The sequence below is a fragment of the Pristiophorus japonicus genome, chromosome 5, assembly GCF_044704955.1.
Source record: "Pristiophorus japonicus isolate sPriJap1 chromosome 5, sPriJap1.hap1, whole genome shotgun sequence".
In the NCBI taxonomy this organism is placed as follows: Eukaryota; Metazoa; Chordata; class Chondrichthyes; family Pristiophoridae; genus Pristiophorus; species Pristiophorus japonicus.
The window spans coordinates 28,814,488-28,827,984 of NC_091981.1; the positions used below are offsets into that span (position 1 = coordinate 28,814,488).

At 43.0% G+C, this 13,497-nt stretch overlaps 1 protein-coding gene across 8 annotated transcripts in view; it reads right to left on the reverse strand.

The window, feature by feature from the left end:
- fhod3b (formin homology 2 domain containing 3b) overlaps positions 1 to 13,497 on the reverse strand; it is a 679,123-nt gene that overhangs the window by 5,943 nt on the left and 659,683 nt on the right. For 5 of the 8 annotated variants that reach the window (XM_070880473.1, XM_070880472.1, XM_070880471.1 and 2 more), the window contains 3 exons: positions 10,032 to 10,055; positions 4,230 to 4,410; positions 1,681 to 1,842 (listed from right to left, as the gene is read on the reverse strand). In XM_070880473.1, coding sequence (XP_070736574.1) covers positions 1,681 to 1,842; positions 4,230 to 4,410; positions 10,032 to 10,055 — 367 coding nt within the window. The remainder of the gene's footprint in view (positions 1 to 1,680; positions 1,843 to 4,229; positions 4,411 to 10,031; positions 10,056 to 13,497) is intronic. The other 3 variants (XM_070880475.1, XM_070880474.1, XM_070880469.1) reach the window with 1 other exon arrangement.

The following is a 13,497-nucleotide window of genomic DNA, read 5'->3' on the forward strand; positions in this document are numbered from 1 at the left end:
TCAATACGGAAAGTGCTGAGAGGAGAACTGGGAAAGAAAATAAAAGGGGCAATGTGAATGCATGAGAATAGATGAGCATGTAGCAAAAAAGGAACACTAAAATCTTTGATAAACATCTACATAGTAAAAGGATAGTCAAAGGAAGGGTACAGGCTAATTCGGGACCAAAAAGGATATCTTCTTCTGGAGGCAGAGGGTATGGTTGAGGTACTGAATGAATATTTTGATTGGTCTTCACAAAGCAAAAGGATGCTACCAAAGGCACAATAAAGGAGGAAGTAATAGAGAAATTGGATAAGAAAAAATTGGATAAAGAGGAGGCACTTAAAAGGTTAGCAACGCTCAAAGTAGAAAAGTCATCTTGTCTGAATGAGATGCATCACTTCACACTTTTTTGGGTTAAATTTTATCTGCCATGAGTCTGTCCATTTCTCCCAAAGTCTACTACTATCCTCCTCGTTGTTTACTGCTGAAATTATAGCTTGTATACCCAAGTCCAGGTCATGAATATACATCAAAAAGAGCAGTGGGGTCAAGTCCCCAGCCTGGCTGGCTGGGTTGCCCAGGCCTTGGAGACAAGGACAGCCTCGGGCCTTTATAGCACTGCTTGTGGGCCTCAGATTTAACCTGTCCGAGGCTCCAAGTCCTAATATAATAGTTAAATGGCCGACCCAATTTTACATTTTTTTAACTTCTCACCCGACTCCAACGCACTCGCTTTTGGGGGTTAACATTACCCCTATAGAGTACAAAAGCAAGGAAGTTATGCTAAACCTTTATAAATCACGAGTTAGTGCTCAGCTGCAGTACTGCACCCAGTCCTGGGCACCACATTTAATGAAGAATGTCAGGGTCTCGAAGAGGGTACAGAGGAGATTGACTAGAATGGTATCAGAGTTGAGGGATTTCAGTCAATGGGGAGACTAGAGAAACTGAGATTGTTCTCCTTAGAGGAGAGCAATTTATTGGGAGTTTTAATAGAGGCGTTCAAAATCATGAAGCGTGTTGATCGAGTCAATAAGGAGCAACAGTTTCCAATAGCTGAAGGGTCAGTAACCAGAAAACTTAGATCTAAAGTGATTGGCAAAGGAGCCAGAGATGAGATGAGGATAAATATTTTTTACACAGCGAGTTATGATGATCTGGAATTCACTGCTTGAAAGCGTGTTGGAAGCTAATTCAATAATAATTGAGAAGGGAATTGGATAAATACTTGAAGCGGAATAAAATGCAGGGCTATGGGTAAAATGCAGGGGAATGGGACTAATTGGACAGCTATCAAAGAGGTGGCACAGACACAATGGGCTCTTTCTATGCTGTAAGATCCTATGATTCATTAACACATGGCATTCAGTCTGGATGTTTTGTGTCTTAATGAATGATCAATGAGTCAGAAGCTGAGGTCTATGATGCAGAAAAAAAACCTTAGTTTCTATTTCACACATTGTTCGACTTGTTCAGTAACAAAGATAGTAGAATGTGTCAACCATTTGGTCGTAGGGGTGGAACGTTGAGAAGTACATAAAAAAGCAAAATACTGTAGTGTCTGGAAATCAGAAAGAAAAACAAAAAATGCTGCACAGTTTAGTCGACAGTTCAGGAATGGGATCCTTCCTCAGAACTTTTGATGTCCTTTCTACAGTCACGCACAGAACAAACTGGGGAAGAAAGGCTACTTACGAGACTTCCTGTTTGCGCGTGACCGTTTCCTCTCTCTAGGCACCGCTCGCTGATTTGGCACTTGAGTTGCAGACTTGACAATCCGATCCATAATTTCATCTGCAGCATCATCTGTGGCATTTGGAGAATCGTCATTACCCGCAGTCCATGATCCAACACGACCTGGAAGGAGCAAAACCAACATTGCGCAGTCAGGGATTTAGGATTTGCTGCACCGTGGCTAAAATTAATAATGCAGAGTCTCTGGCCGCGACATTAATATGGCAGGCGGGAAAGGTGTGGGAGAGCTTGGCATTTGAATAATTTTGTGCATACTTGCAGCCGACAGCTTTCAGATTGGCAGTGTGGCCAGCAGGCGGAGGCAGTAAGTATTGGCAAGAAGCCGCAGCCTTCTGGGAAATGGGGGAGATGGGGGGGGGGGGGGAAGTGGGGGAAGGCAGAAGATCTGGGCTGCAATCGGGGCTGGGGTTGGGAGGCAGCTCCCAGCCGCGATCGAGCTTGGCGGAGTGGGGGCAAACATAAGATTCTGAGGGGGCTTGACAGGGTAGATGCAGAGAGGATGATTCCCCTCATGGGGGAATCTAGAACTAGGGGGCGTGGTTTTAGAATAAGTGGTCGCTCATTTAAAACGGAAATGAGGAGGAATTTCTTCTCTCAGTGGGTCATGAATCTTTGGAATTCTCTGCCCCAGAGAGCTGTGGAGGCTGGGTCATTGAATATATTTAAGGTGGAGATAGGCAGATTTTTAGGCGATAAGGAAGTCAAGGGTTATGGGGAGCGGGCGGGGAAGTGGAACTGAGGCCAAGATCAGATCAGCCATGATCTTATTGAATAGCGGAGCAGGCTCGAGGGGCCAAATGGCCTACTCCTGCTCCTATTTCTTATGTTTTTATGTAAAGGCTTCCTTGTGAAGCCTCCTGGCCCACGAGGAGTGAAAAAAGGAGCTGATCTTCAATGCTTGCCGTCAGCCGTCAGCGCCTCCCGCCTTGGATCTGCTGCAGGACAGTCGCCAGGGCAAGACTTGCACTGACCTGCATTGAGGTTTAATGTTAAAATCGAGGCCCATCCATTTCGCACAATGTCAAGTTACTGAACAAGATTTCATGCTGTTAAATCTTCCTGCAAACCAGAATGATTTATTTTAATACTAAAGGTGTACACTTTGTTTTGGGGAAACTTTTTAGCTTTACTACCTGTTGGTTGGTATTTCCAATTAACCCGGTATATGAGTGCTGAAAATGTAGAATTGTACCATTTTCAAGCTCTAACTGTCCAGAATTGCATAAAGGTAAATGAATCAGCTCTAATTGAATGGATCAGATCCAGAAGGATAGAAAATTTGGCATTCCGTTGTATATTGTTTCTTTGGCTGCAGAACTGGTCCCAGAATCCTCAGCCACTTTAAGGGGCAGGCTGCAAACAATGTCGGGCAGTTCACTGCCATTAATGACACAGAACAGGGCTTGTGTTTTTTATTGTAACAGATGTTGCAAACTACGCATTTCTGACGTAGGCTGAGCGCTATGCCACCCAAAATATTTGTTTTGAGAAAAGTCAAAGGTGAAGAACCTGGGCAGTCCACAAGGCGCTCTCTTAGTTTGAGTCCAGCTATTTGTGAAGTCATGAGACTTCCCTCCCGAGCAGCGAGAGAAAGTCAGTGGGCAAGTGAACACAGACTGTTCTTCCATGTGTCTCTCTTTCTCTGTGCTGGATAATCTTTTTGTTTGATGAGCTGCGTGAAAGGAGATTTTTTAGAGTTGCACTATTTGTTAAAACATTTAATAAGTGGAGGTTGATGAATGAATATTTTCCCATTTGGATAAGCTTGAGGTTTGGCTCATAACCCTTGGCTAGTTTTTAATTGTGGGGATGCTTGGGTTGCCCATCGCTAAACTGTTCCCTTCCCCATCCTTCGCTGGGACACAGACTTTTTAACAACAGGAAAGAGCTTAGATGAAAGGGTTATATGAAGAAGAGTGGGAGGAGGCTCGTGTGTAGCATAAAAGAAAGACTTACGTTTATATAACGTCTTTCACGACCACTGGACATCTCAAAGAGCTTTAAAGCCAATGAAGTACTTTTGGAGTGTAGTCACTGTGGTAATGTGGGAAATGCGGGCAACAAGCTCCCACAAACAGCAATGTGATAATGACCAGATAAACCGTTTTTGTTATGTTGATTGAGGGAAAAATATTGGCCAGGACACCGGGGATAACTCCCCTGCTCCTCTTCGAAATAATGCCATGGGATCTTTTACGTCCACCTGAGAGAGCAGACAGGGCCTCGGTTTAACGTCTCATCCGAAAGACGGCACTTCCGACAGTGCAGCACTCCCACAGCACTGCACTGGAGTGTCAGCATTGATTTACATGCTCAAATCCCTGGAGTGGGACTTGAACCTACAACCTTCTGACTCAGAGGCATGTGTGCTACCCACTGAGCCACAGCTGACACTGGTATGGACCTGTTGGGCTGCATGGCCTATTTCTGTGCTGTAAATACTGTGCACTGGCATTGGATGAGTGGCCAGGCTAAATGGGGCCTTTTACCTCGGTTGGCTCTTGATCGGGTCCGCACACCTGGCACACCGGCAGTGACTTCTCCGCCCGATACCGAGGTTTTCAGTACTGCTTTCATGTTTTCATGTTCTGCTGCCTCTTCTGCATACTGCAATCCTTGCGGCTGGCTCTCACTCGAGACTGTTGTGGAGTTGCTGGAGAACTTTCCTGACTGCACAACAAATCAGATACACATCGTCATTCCTTTGGCAGCCCAAAGCATGGGGCTATGTTCTTTCATTTGGTGCCCATGTATAATATGGGTCGATGAAAGTGTGCATGGGTAAATAAGTGCAGTGAAAGCAGTATTATCTATACTTCCACATGCTTCAATTTTAAAAGAATATATAGTCATTATATTAAACTACCCGAAAACGTAGCATTGCCTATCAGCTACCCTATAATGTACTCATGGCTCTGAGGAATGTTAATGAAGTTGTTTTCAAACTGTAAGTAACATTTAAAGGCAGACTGTTTTGGTTCGTAAGCTGGCAGCATTTGATGTAAATATATCCCTATTAGGTGGTATCCAAAGAGTTGTTAACGTCTACATGAAAATTGAGCTATCTGAACTCTTCACAACTAGGGTATTAAAAAGTTTGCAGCAGATTCTTGGTCCACTGCCATGTCAAAGTAGTTGATGACAAGATTAAGATACACAGACCGGGATATTACCCCTGGCTGAGGTTAAAATTTTAAAATGTCGAACGCGTCCTCAACCAGCCGCTCATGTACCTGTTACATTTTTACAGCAGCGGGTTTTCTGAGTCCGACTATCCTGCCGTGGAGAAGTGGGGCACTGCATTAACATATTCAAATTGGGCCCCGACACGTAATTGGGAGCCAGATTTACTGCGGCTGCACAGGTTTCCCAGGGGTCGGGAAACCCGGCAGCAAAAGACATGGTTGGGAGCTGCCGGCTCCACAAGGTTAAGTGCCTTTTCCAGCACTCCTTGTAGGCCAGACAGAGGAGTGCTGACCCTGGCCCATCGAAGATGCCTTTGGCCTTTCTCTTTCTCACCTGCCATGATCGCCGACCTCACCCCCCCAAAGCCTTGATGCCTCGCTCTCTATGCTGGGATTGCGGTCAATCTCTCTCTCTCTTCCCCCCCCCACCCCCCCCAAATATTGAAACATACAAAATTCTTACAGGGTTTGACAGGGTAGATGTTTCCTCTGGCTGGGGAGTCTAGAACCAGGGGTCACAGTCTCAGCATAAGGGGTTGGCCATTTAGGACTGAGATGAGGAGGAATTTCTTCGGAATTCTTTACCCCAGAAGGCTGTGGATGCTCAGTCTTTGAGAATATTCAAGGCAGAGATCGATAGATTTTTGGATATTAAGGGAATCAAGGGATATGGGGAAAGTGCAGAAAAGTGGAGTTGAGGTTGAATGATGGAGCAGGCTCGAGGGGCCAAATGGCCGACTCCTGCTCCTAATTTTTATGTTCTTATGAACACCGATCTTCCCGATTACCAGGGAACATCCTTTAAGGTCCCCAGCTATGTCCTCCTGCCACTGGCTTCCCACTTGGCAGCCGGCCAGGCTGTCCGCTTGGCTGGGCAGGAGAAGGAAGAAAAAGAATGATTTGTTAAGTTTGGCAGGACCTCTGCATCTCCGGGCTTGCCGGGTTCTTTGACTATTTCCGGTCTCCCCCAAACCCTCCCCTCCTCACCATAAGTATCGGGGAAAACTTTACTTACTGCTGCAGTTCTCGTTAAGTTATTGCCATCTGATTTACAAAATAATAGTGTGCAATGTATCAGGAAGAATGAAGATACTTCATCCTCTATGCGGAGTTGCGTGGTTAGAGAGACTGAACAATTCTGCATCAAATGTATAGAGCTGATATGTCACAGTTTAATCACAATCCCCAATATTAAGAGATATAGAGGGCAATTTTCATCTGCCTGCTGCCCTATTTATCAACGATTGAAATTTGTTTTTGAAACATTGCGGCGATTCCATGCCCGAGGTCCCACCAATACGATTCTCGAGCAAGCTTTGAATTAGGCAGCTAGTGTTCCCACTTGAAACAGGTAAGAGCCTCTTTAAAATATTTAAATTGAGGTCCGAAGGCGAGTTTAGAACCCGGATGCAAATTCGGCACTTCATTGGATTCTGCCCAGTGGAATTGAATGTTGAGCGTCCAAACTAACGGTTCTTAAAGGGACCACTGCAGGCCATTCCAAGAAAAGGAAATAGCAGCCTTTTCAATTATTTGTTGTGGCTATAGAGAAGCAAGCAGGAATGGCCACTCGCTTTAATGACACGCTTCTGCCGGATTCCCATTGCCCAATTGGCGAGCTGTCTGTCACCGCTCACATTAAAATGAGGCCTGACCATGAAAATAGCTTGCATCTCACTTCCCTGGTCATCGGGCAGGCACAGAGAGCACCTTGCTCACTGCCCGCCCGATTCATGCAATAATCAAAAATCGCCGCCAGATATTCGAATGCCTGATATCCAGCCCCGACGCAGAAACAACCATTTCCCACAGGATAGAACATGGTATTGGGAAGAAAAGAAACTCCAAAGGAACGGTGACTTAAGCTGTGAGGATGAACATATAGCAAATAGTTTGCTCACCAACATGACTGAAGGAGGGGAAAAGTGATTTAGTGCCCGAGGGCTGGTGAGCAGGGGCAGACTGAAGTGTAATTAAAATGGAGGGGCATGGAGGTGCATCAAACAAAGGCTGTATGATAGGACTGAACTGCCCAAGGCCAAGCTGCAACAAGGGACCAGCCAGTAAGCAGCTGCTTTCCGAGCATTAGGCCTCTTCGTGCAGCCTTGGGAACATCTGCAGATTAATAATGTTGGCAGTTGGACCTTGTCTACTTAGCTTCTGTTGCTGTGTGTGGTGGCGTTCCTGCAAATCACTGCGCTTATCAACAAGCAGGGAGCAGCCCTCTCTGCTCATCAAAGATGATAGACTATTTTTATTTCTTTATTTGTGGGTTTTTTTAAATAGATATTTTCAGTCATTTTTTTTACTTTTATGTGCTCTTCCCAGTTGAAACTTCTCTAGACTAAAGCAATTCAGTTTCCCCATGGTACTGAATTCTTGCTGCTGAGGATGTGCTAATCTCCAGTCACCCTACCCTCTTACAACTACCTCCCACAACCTGCCAACCCCCCCCCCCCCCCCACCACAGCAAGGAAAGAAAGACTCACATGAAAGAGCATGTTGGCAGATGCAGTACAATTGAAAAAATGAGGCATGCAGGCAACTTACTTCTGCAGCTGTCAACATGTTTGAGAGCTTTATATTTTAAAATGACCAACTTTTTTCTTCAGTTTACAGCAGCAAAGTTTTTTTAAAATCAAAATAATAAACATCGTGTTAACTTAAAAAAAAAAGCTCCATTATTTGGCAGAGGGTGAATGCACATTGGGCCAGAATTTACTGGAGCAAATAACGGAGAGAGCTTATACAATGCGTAAGTCGGACAGCAACTTGTGGCAAATGCACATGCAGAGTTAAACGCAAATATCCGGCAGTTGCTGTTCAAGATGCACTGCTTCTCCAAAAGGTGCACGAAAACATATCTCTCCGTTTGGCTCCCTATTCAAATGTATTGAATAGCGTAAAGTTCCCGTACTGACGTCGTAGATATGGACTAAACTCACCACGGAAATTTAGGGCTTGTCCATTTCAGTCTAAATATCTTTTTTTAATGGTGTGGTAAGTGTTCATTACTCCCAAACAACCTCTCTGGCAGTGAAAATGAACTTTTACGAGTGTGGAGCCTCATATTCCTTCAGCTTTGAATTGTTGTAGGAGAGGTTTTTTTTAAAAAGTAGTTTTAAAAAAAAAACTTTTTCTTTAATGTTTTTTCTCTCTCTTCATCCAGTCTTTCTTTGTCTCTTTTTATTTTGCTTTCTGTACCCGATTTGATATTGAATTCACGATTCTAACTGGCACTTCCTGCTTCAGACTCGTGTTGCTCATTAACAATTCTTCATTCTGATTGGTTAAGGAGATAACACAGCTGTTTGCCCTGTTCACACAGGTGCCAGATGCCCTGTAGAGGGCGCTGCGCCATTTCCATCTCCTACTTGCAGCAAAGTAATGTGCAAAAGCTCATGGAAATTAAACAGGCAAGGGAAAGTCTAACAAAGGGCGGGCGCCGTTCATTTGCTGCTTTCAGTAAATTGTGGCCCATTGTCAGTAAAATCAATACTAGAGTCAACTACAACTACACCTCTCCTGTAGGGTGCTTTAACAAACATGAACATGTCCAAGCAGAGAAAGATACAAGGGTCTGGTGAAAGAATTCAGTGAGATTAGTGCTAGTTTCCTCCAGCAAAATGCTGGTACAAAATGGCTGCCTTTTGTACCGTAAACTTTTATGGTTCTAATCAACACTTCCCTTCTGTCACCGAACGTGTGGAAGTATCAGTGGAATAGGAGATGAGCTGTTCCCACTGGCAGAGGGGTCGAGAACCAGAGGACACAGATATACGGTGATTGGTGGAAGAACCCAAGGCGACATGAGGAAAAACATTTTTACGCAGTGAGTGGTTAGGATCTGGAAGGGTGGTGGAGACAGACCAAATCATGGCTTTTAATAGGGAATTGGATAAGTACCTGAAGGAAAATATTTGCAGGGCTATGGGGAAAAGGCGGGGGAGTGGGACTAGCTGAGGTGCTCTTGCAGAGAGCTGGCACGGGCTTGACGAGCTGAATGGCCTCCTTCTGTGCTATAACCATTCTATGATTCTATATCAATGAATTACCGTCCAGTACACAGTTACTATATGCTGACATTATCAGTAATGCTTCAACAGACACTTTATCGGGCGAAACACTGTCTTGTAATTTCCTACATTTATTTATTGTTGACAGATTTTGCTGGTAAAAGGCAAGACCTTCATTTTCAAAAATTGTAAATTAAATGGAAGCTTTACTTGGTGATATTAAATGGTGATATTAAAAAGTATTTTTTTAATTGATTTTAAGGATGAAGGTTTCATATTTTCCAAGGCAACTTGGACTGCTACATAGCTAAAATACAATGCATTATTAATAGTACCCTTGGAAGGAAACTGCAATCAAAGCATAATTCTGGCAGTCTGCTCATAAATATTAACCAGTATTTTCTCAGATACCAGCAGACCTGCGGTGTATTTTTTTTTTAGCATTTTCTGTTTTTATTGCAGATTTTAAAAATTTGCAGTTTTCTCTGTTGAGCTGTTCAGCATTGAGAATTGCCCTGCTGCATGAGCATGGGGGATACAGTAAGCACAAGTTTATAAGGCTTATATGGTATTCAGAGAGATTTAGTTGGGGAGTTTTGTGAATAAATAGTACTGATGTAAGGCCGGTCTAAAAATTAATTGGATCTGCAACAAAACCAAATCTAAAGAATAATAATCATCGTGGAACATCCTGTGAAAGGGAATTCCAAATGCAGATGTCTGGATATGAATGATCAGATTAAACACTGACATGGAAAGCTCAGATGTCTGTAGCCAGCATTAAAAGTGACTGAGGAAATTCAGTGACATCTGCAAAGAATCAGAAAACATCACAATGATCAACCAACAAGTTAGTGTCTCACAAGTTCCCCAGACATTAATACACATGAAATTATGCTATCAAAACACACGGAAACAAGGCCGGTAGGTTAATGCTGTTTGAAAGGGTGCACTTCAACACGAGGGCCTGGCCACCATTTGCTTCTCATGTTGGCCATGCACAGTGAGAACACAGTTAATATCGACATGGTGTTAGTGATATTCTGTGCCGACAAGACATTGGCACCGCAATCTCAGACTGCAGCCATACCTCACCATCATCTTCGTCATCAGTCTAAAAAGGAGATAGGAGGAGGAGAAAGTGAAGAGGAAATAGCATAATGTACAGAAAGGCAAATGGACAATTAGAAATGTAACAATAGGCATTTAAAAACCAACAAGAAATACAAAGAATGGATGGAAACACACATAACCTAGATGACATTAAAGACATATAGAGAAACCATGAATAGTGGCAACTAGCACTGGTTGGTACTGACTAAACTATGGAGCTTATAACAATGACTGTTCTTATGCTCTGCAGTTCCATAGAGTCCTTGCATCAAATAGTTTCATCTCTTCCATTTACTTTTCTATGACTGAAACAGAATTCAGCAAATAACAATAGCTCAAATGTCTCTTCATTCAGAGCTCACTAAGCACAAAACGTGCCACTTTTCTTGCTGGTATAACACTCAACTCGCTATAATCGTTCAAAATTTCAAAAATTGTGCAGGATACCCAACTGAACATAGGGCTCAAGGTACATTGGTAGCGGTGCAAGGCACGATGGCCCGAATGGCCCCCTTCTCTGCTGTATGATTCTACATGCAATTTCTGTTCACATGCGCCTGCCTTCAGTTCAATTCTGGACTGAGTTATAGCTCAAGTCTTCAACTTGCTCCACAAATCTTAATCTCTCCGTGCACTTGTTGTGCACTACTCTCACAATGGCTGAAAGGTCATCATCGGATGGCGGAACATAGGGAGCAGTGCAAAACAATAATCCAAAGCCAGCGATAGGGGCCAACTGTGACATAAGGTGTGAAAAGATTACCGAATAAAGTTGGGTTGAGGCTGTGGAAGGGTTTGAAAGAGAAAACAAAGATCTTGAAGTTCGGTTGCTGAAGAACAGAGGGCCAGTGAGCTGCGGGAAGACAAGGGTGAAGAATAATTCACGGGTTGCTGTGTGGGCAAATATTCCTACTGCAGAGACTTGAATTAGTGGAAGTTTGGAAGAGTGGAAGTGGGGTGGAGAGCAGGATAATTAAGATGGGGATGAGGGTTTTATCAGCGAAGGGGTGAGATAAGGCTGTAAGTGCGCAATGTTCAGGGGTGGAAGGACACATTTGGTGGTGGCCAAATGTGGGGTGGAAAGCTCCGTTCGGGTTTGAACAAAATACTAAAGTTGTGCACTACAAGGCTCACAGAGAAAGCAGATGGGGAGGTTGATGGAGTTGAAGGCATGCACTTTTCTCAATTAAATAAAAAGCTTCCTTTGAGTCAAGCAACTATCAATCCCAAAGCACCTGAATTTTTCTAATATCTTGAGGGCTCAGGTAGGACCGAGATAGAGGTTTTGCAGTAAAACATGAGAAAACTGTGCATCTTCAGGCACCAATGCAGCAAACTAAATGATTCTCTTGTTCTGTATGTTTTTCTCATTGAGACATTTCACAATTGTTATATTTCAGATAGTTTTGCAGTAAATCTTTTCTGCGGATGTTGCAAGATAGAAAGCACATGTGGGTTATGACAGCTGAAAAGGATATTCAGAGTTAAAAGATCTGACAGTAATGGCAACAGTAATTTAGCGAACTGTAATGATGTTTAACTGGGCTGTGGGTCAAATTATAATAGAAGTCAATAGACGTGAGAGGTAAGTTCAAACAATAAAGAAAATTATTGGCAGCCACTTCTGAGATGGCTAATCAAAAAGCACAGCTCTGTTATATGCAATGGTATACAAAACATGTTATTCCTGATAATTATGTGAATAAGACTGGGTACGTAATGCAACAGATACTGGCTGGACCAATGTATGTGTGATTGGATTGGCTGGATCAGTATGATTAACATTATGCTAAATCAGGAACAAATTGGAAGTTATGAAAGAACAAACTTGCATTTATATAGTGCCTTTCACGACCGCAGGATGTCCCAAAGTGGTTTACGACCAATGAAATACTTTTGAAGTGTAATCACTGTTGAAATTTAGGCAATATATGTTTAACTTGGGAATGTACTTGCATATAGCAAATGTATAAATAAGTCAAGCTAAAAATTAGACCCCAAATATATGAGCTAAGATATGATATAAAAATTGAATATATCATTTAGAATTATGCACTTGCTTCCAGATGACTATTAGACCTTATGTTCTAAAGAAATATTCAACTGAAATCGGAGTATTCAGAACAGCAGTGAGCAATACTAACCGTTTCATATCCCAACTATTGGACCGCCAAACCATGGAACGAATACTGAAGGGATAATGCGGGAGACACAGAATCTATCCTCATGCTATCTACAGTGTTCATGTTATCAAATGATACAGCATCATACCATGGAGATGCTGCAACTGAAAGGCTATTATTAGAAATATAGAACACTTTCATGCTGATGAATTGTAGATACACTTGCCTAACCAAATTCTGCCCGTGAGTGGGAAAGGAGCGCAGTTCTTTCAGCAGTCATTTGATTTAGTGTCATTGAGCTTTGGATCTTTCTTGCTGGACGTGACATGGTTTTAGAGAAATATTATCGGTGTCAAACTTGGCTCAGGGATAGCACCCGCATTGCGGGTTTAAGCCCTACTCCAGAGATTTCAGCACATAATCTAGGCTGACACTCCAGTGTAGTACTAAGGGAGTACTGCACTGTCTGAGGTGCCATCTTTTGGATGAGTCGTTAAACCAAGGCCCCATCTGCCCTCTCAGGTGGACGTCAAAGATCGCATGGCACAATTTAAAGAACAGGGGGTGGTCTCCCAGCCAATATTTATCCCTCAACCAACACCTAAAAACAGGTTGTCTGGCCAATATCTCATTGCTGTTTGTGGGACCTTGTTGTATGCAAATTGGCAGCCAGATTTCTTGCATTACAACAGCGACTGCACTTCAAAGTACTTCATTGGCAGTAAAGCACCGATATTCTGAGGTCATAAATGGTACTATATAAATGCCACTTGTTTCTTACTTTGTTTTAAACATGTCTTTAGGTTGAGATGTTAAATGGAGCCTCTGTTTGCATGTTCTGACAGATGCAAAAGATCCTATGGCACCATATGAGGAGTAGCAGGGAGTTTGCCCAGTATCCTGACCAATATTTATCCTTCAACTAACACCATCCAAAACAGATTAACTGGTCATTTACTTCATTGCTGTTTGTGGTACCTTGCTGTTTGCACACTGGCTGCTGCATTTCCCTACACGACAATTGTGACTGTATTTCCAAAGCATTTCATTGGCAGTGAAACACTTTACGGATGTGAAAGGCATTATACAATTGGAATTCTCTCTTTAAATCATTGCAGTGAGTTGAATGATGAATAAATCAGCATCTAAGCAATTCTTCCTTTTGAAGAAATAGCTCCATTAACAGTGCACTCATTGACTGTTGTACAGTGCATCCTTCAAAGCTGTGTGGAAGCTGTATAAACCCACATGTTCTGCCAGAAACAAGGACAGCTAGTTGTGACCATCTGGAGCATTTTTTTACGACCTATTTGAGGATTT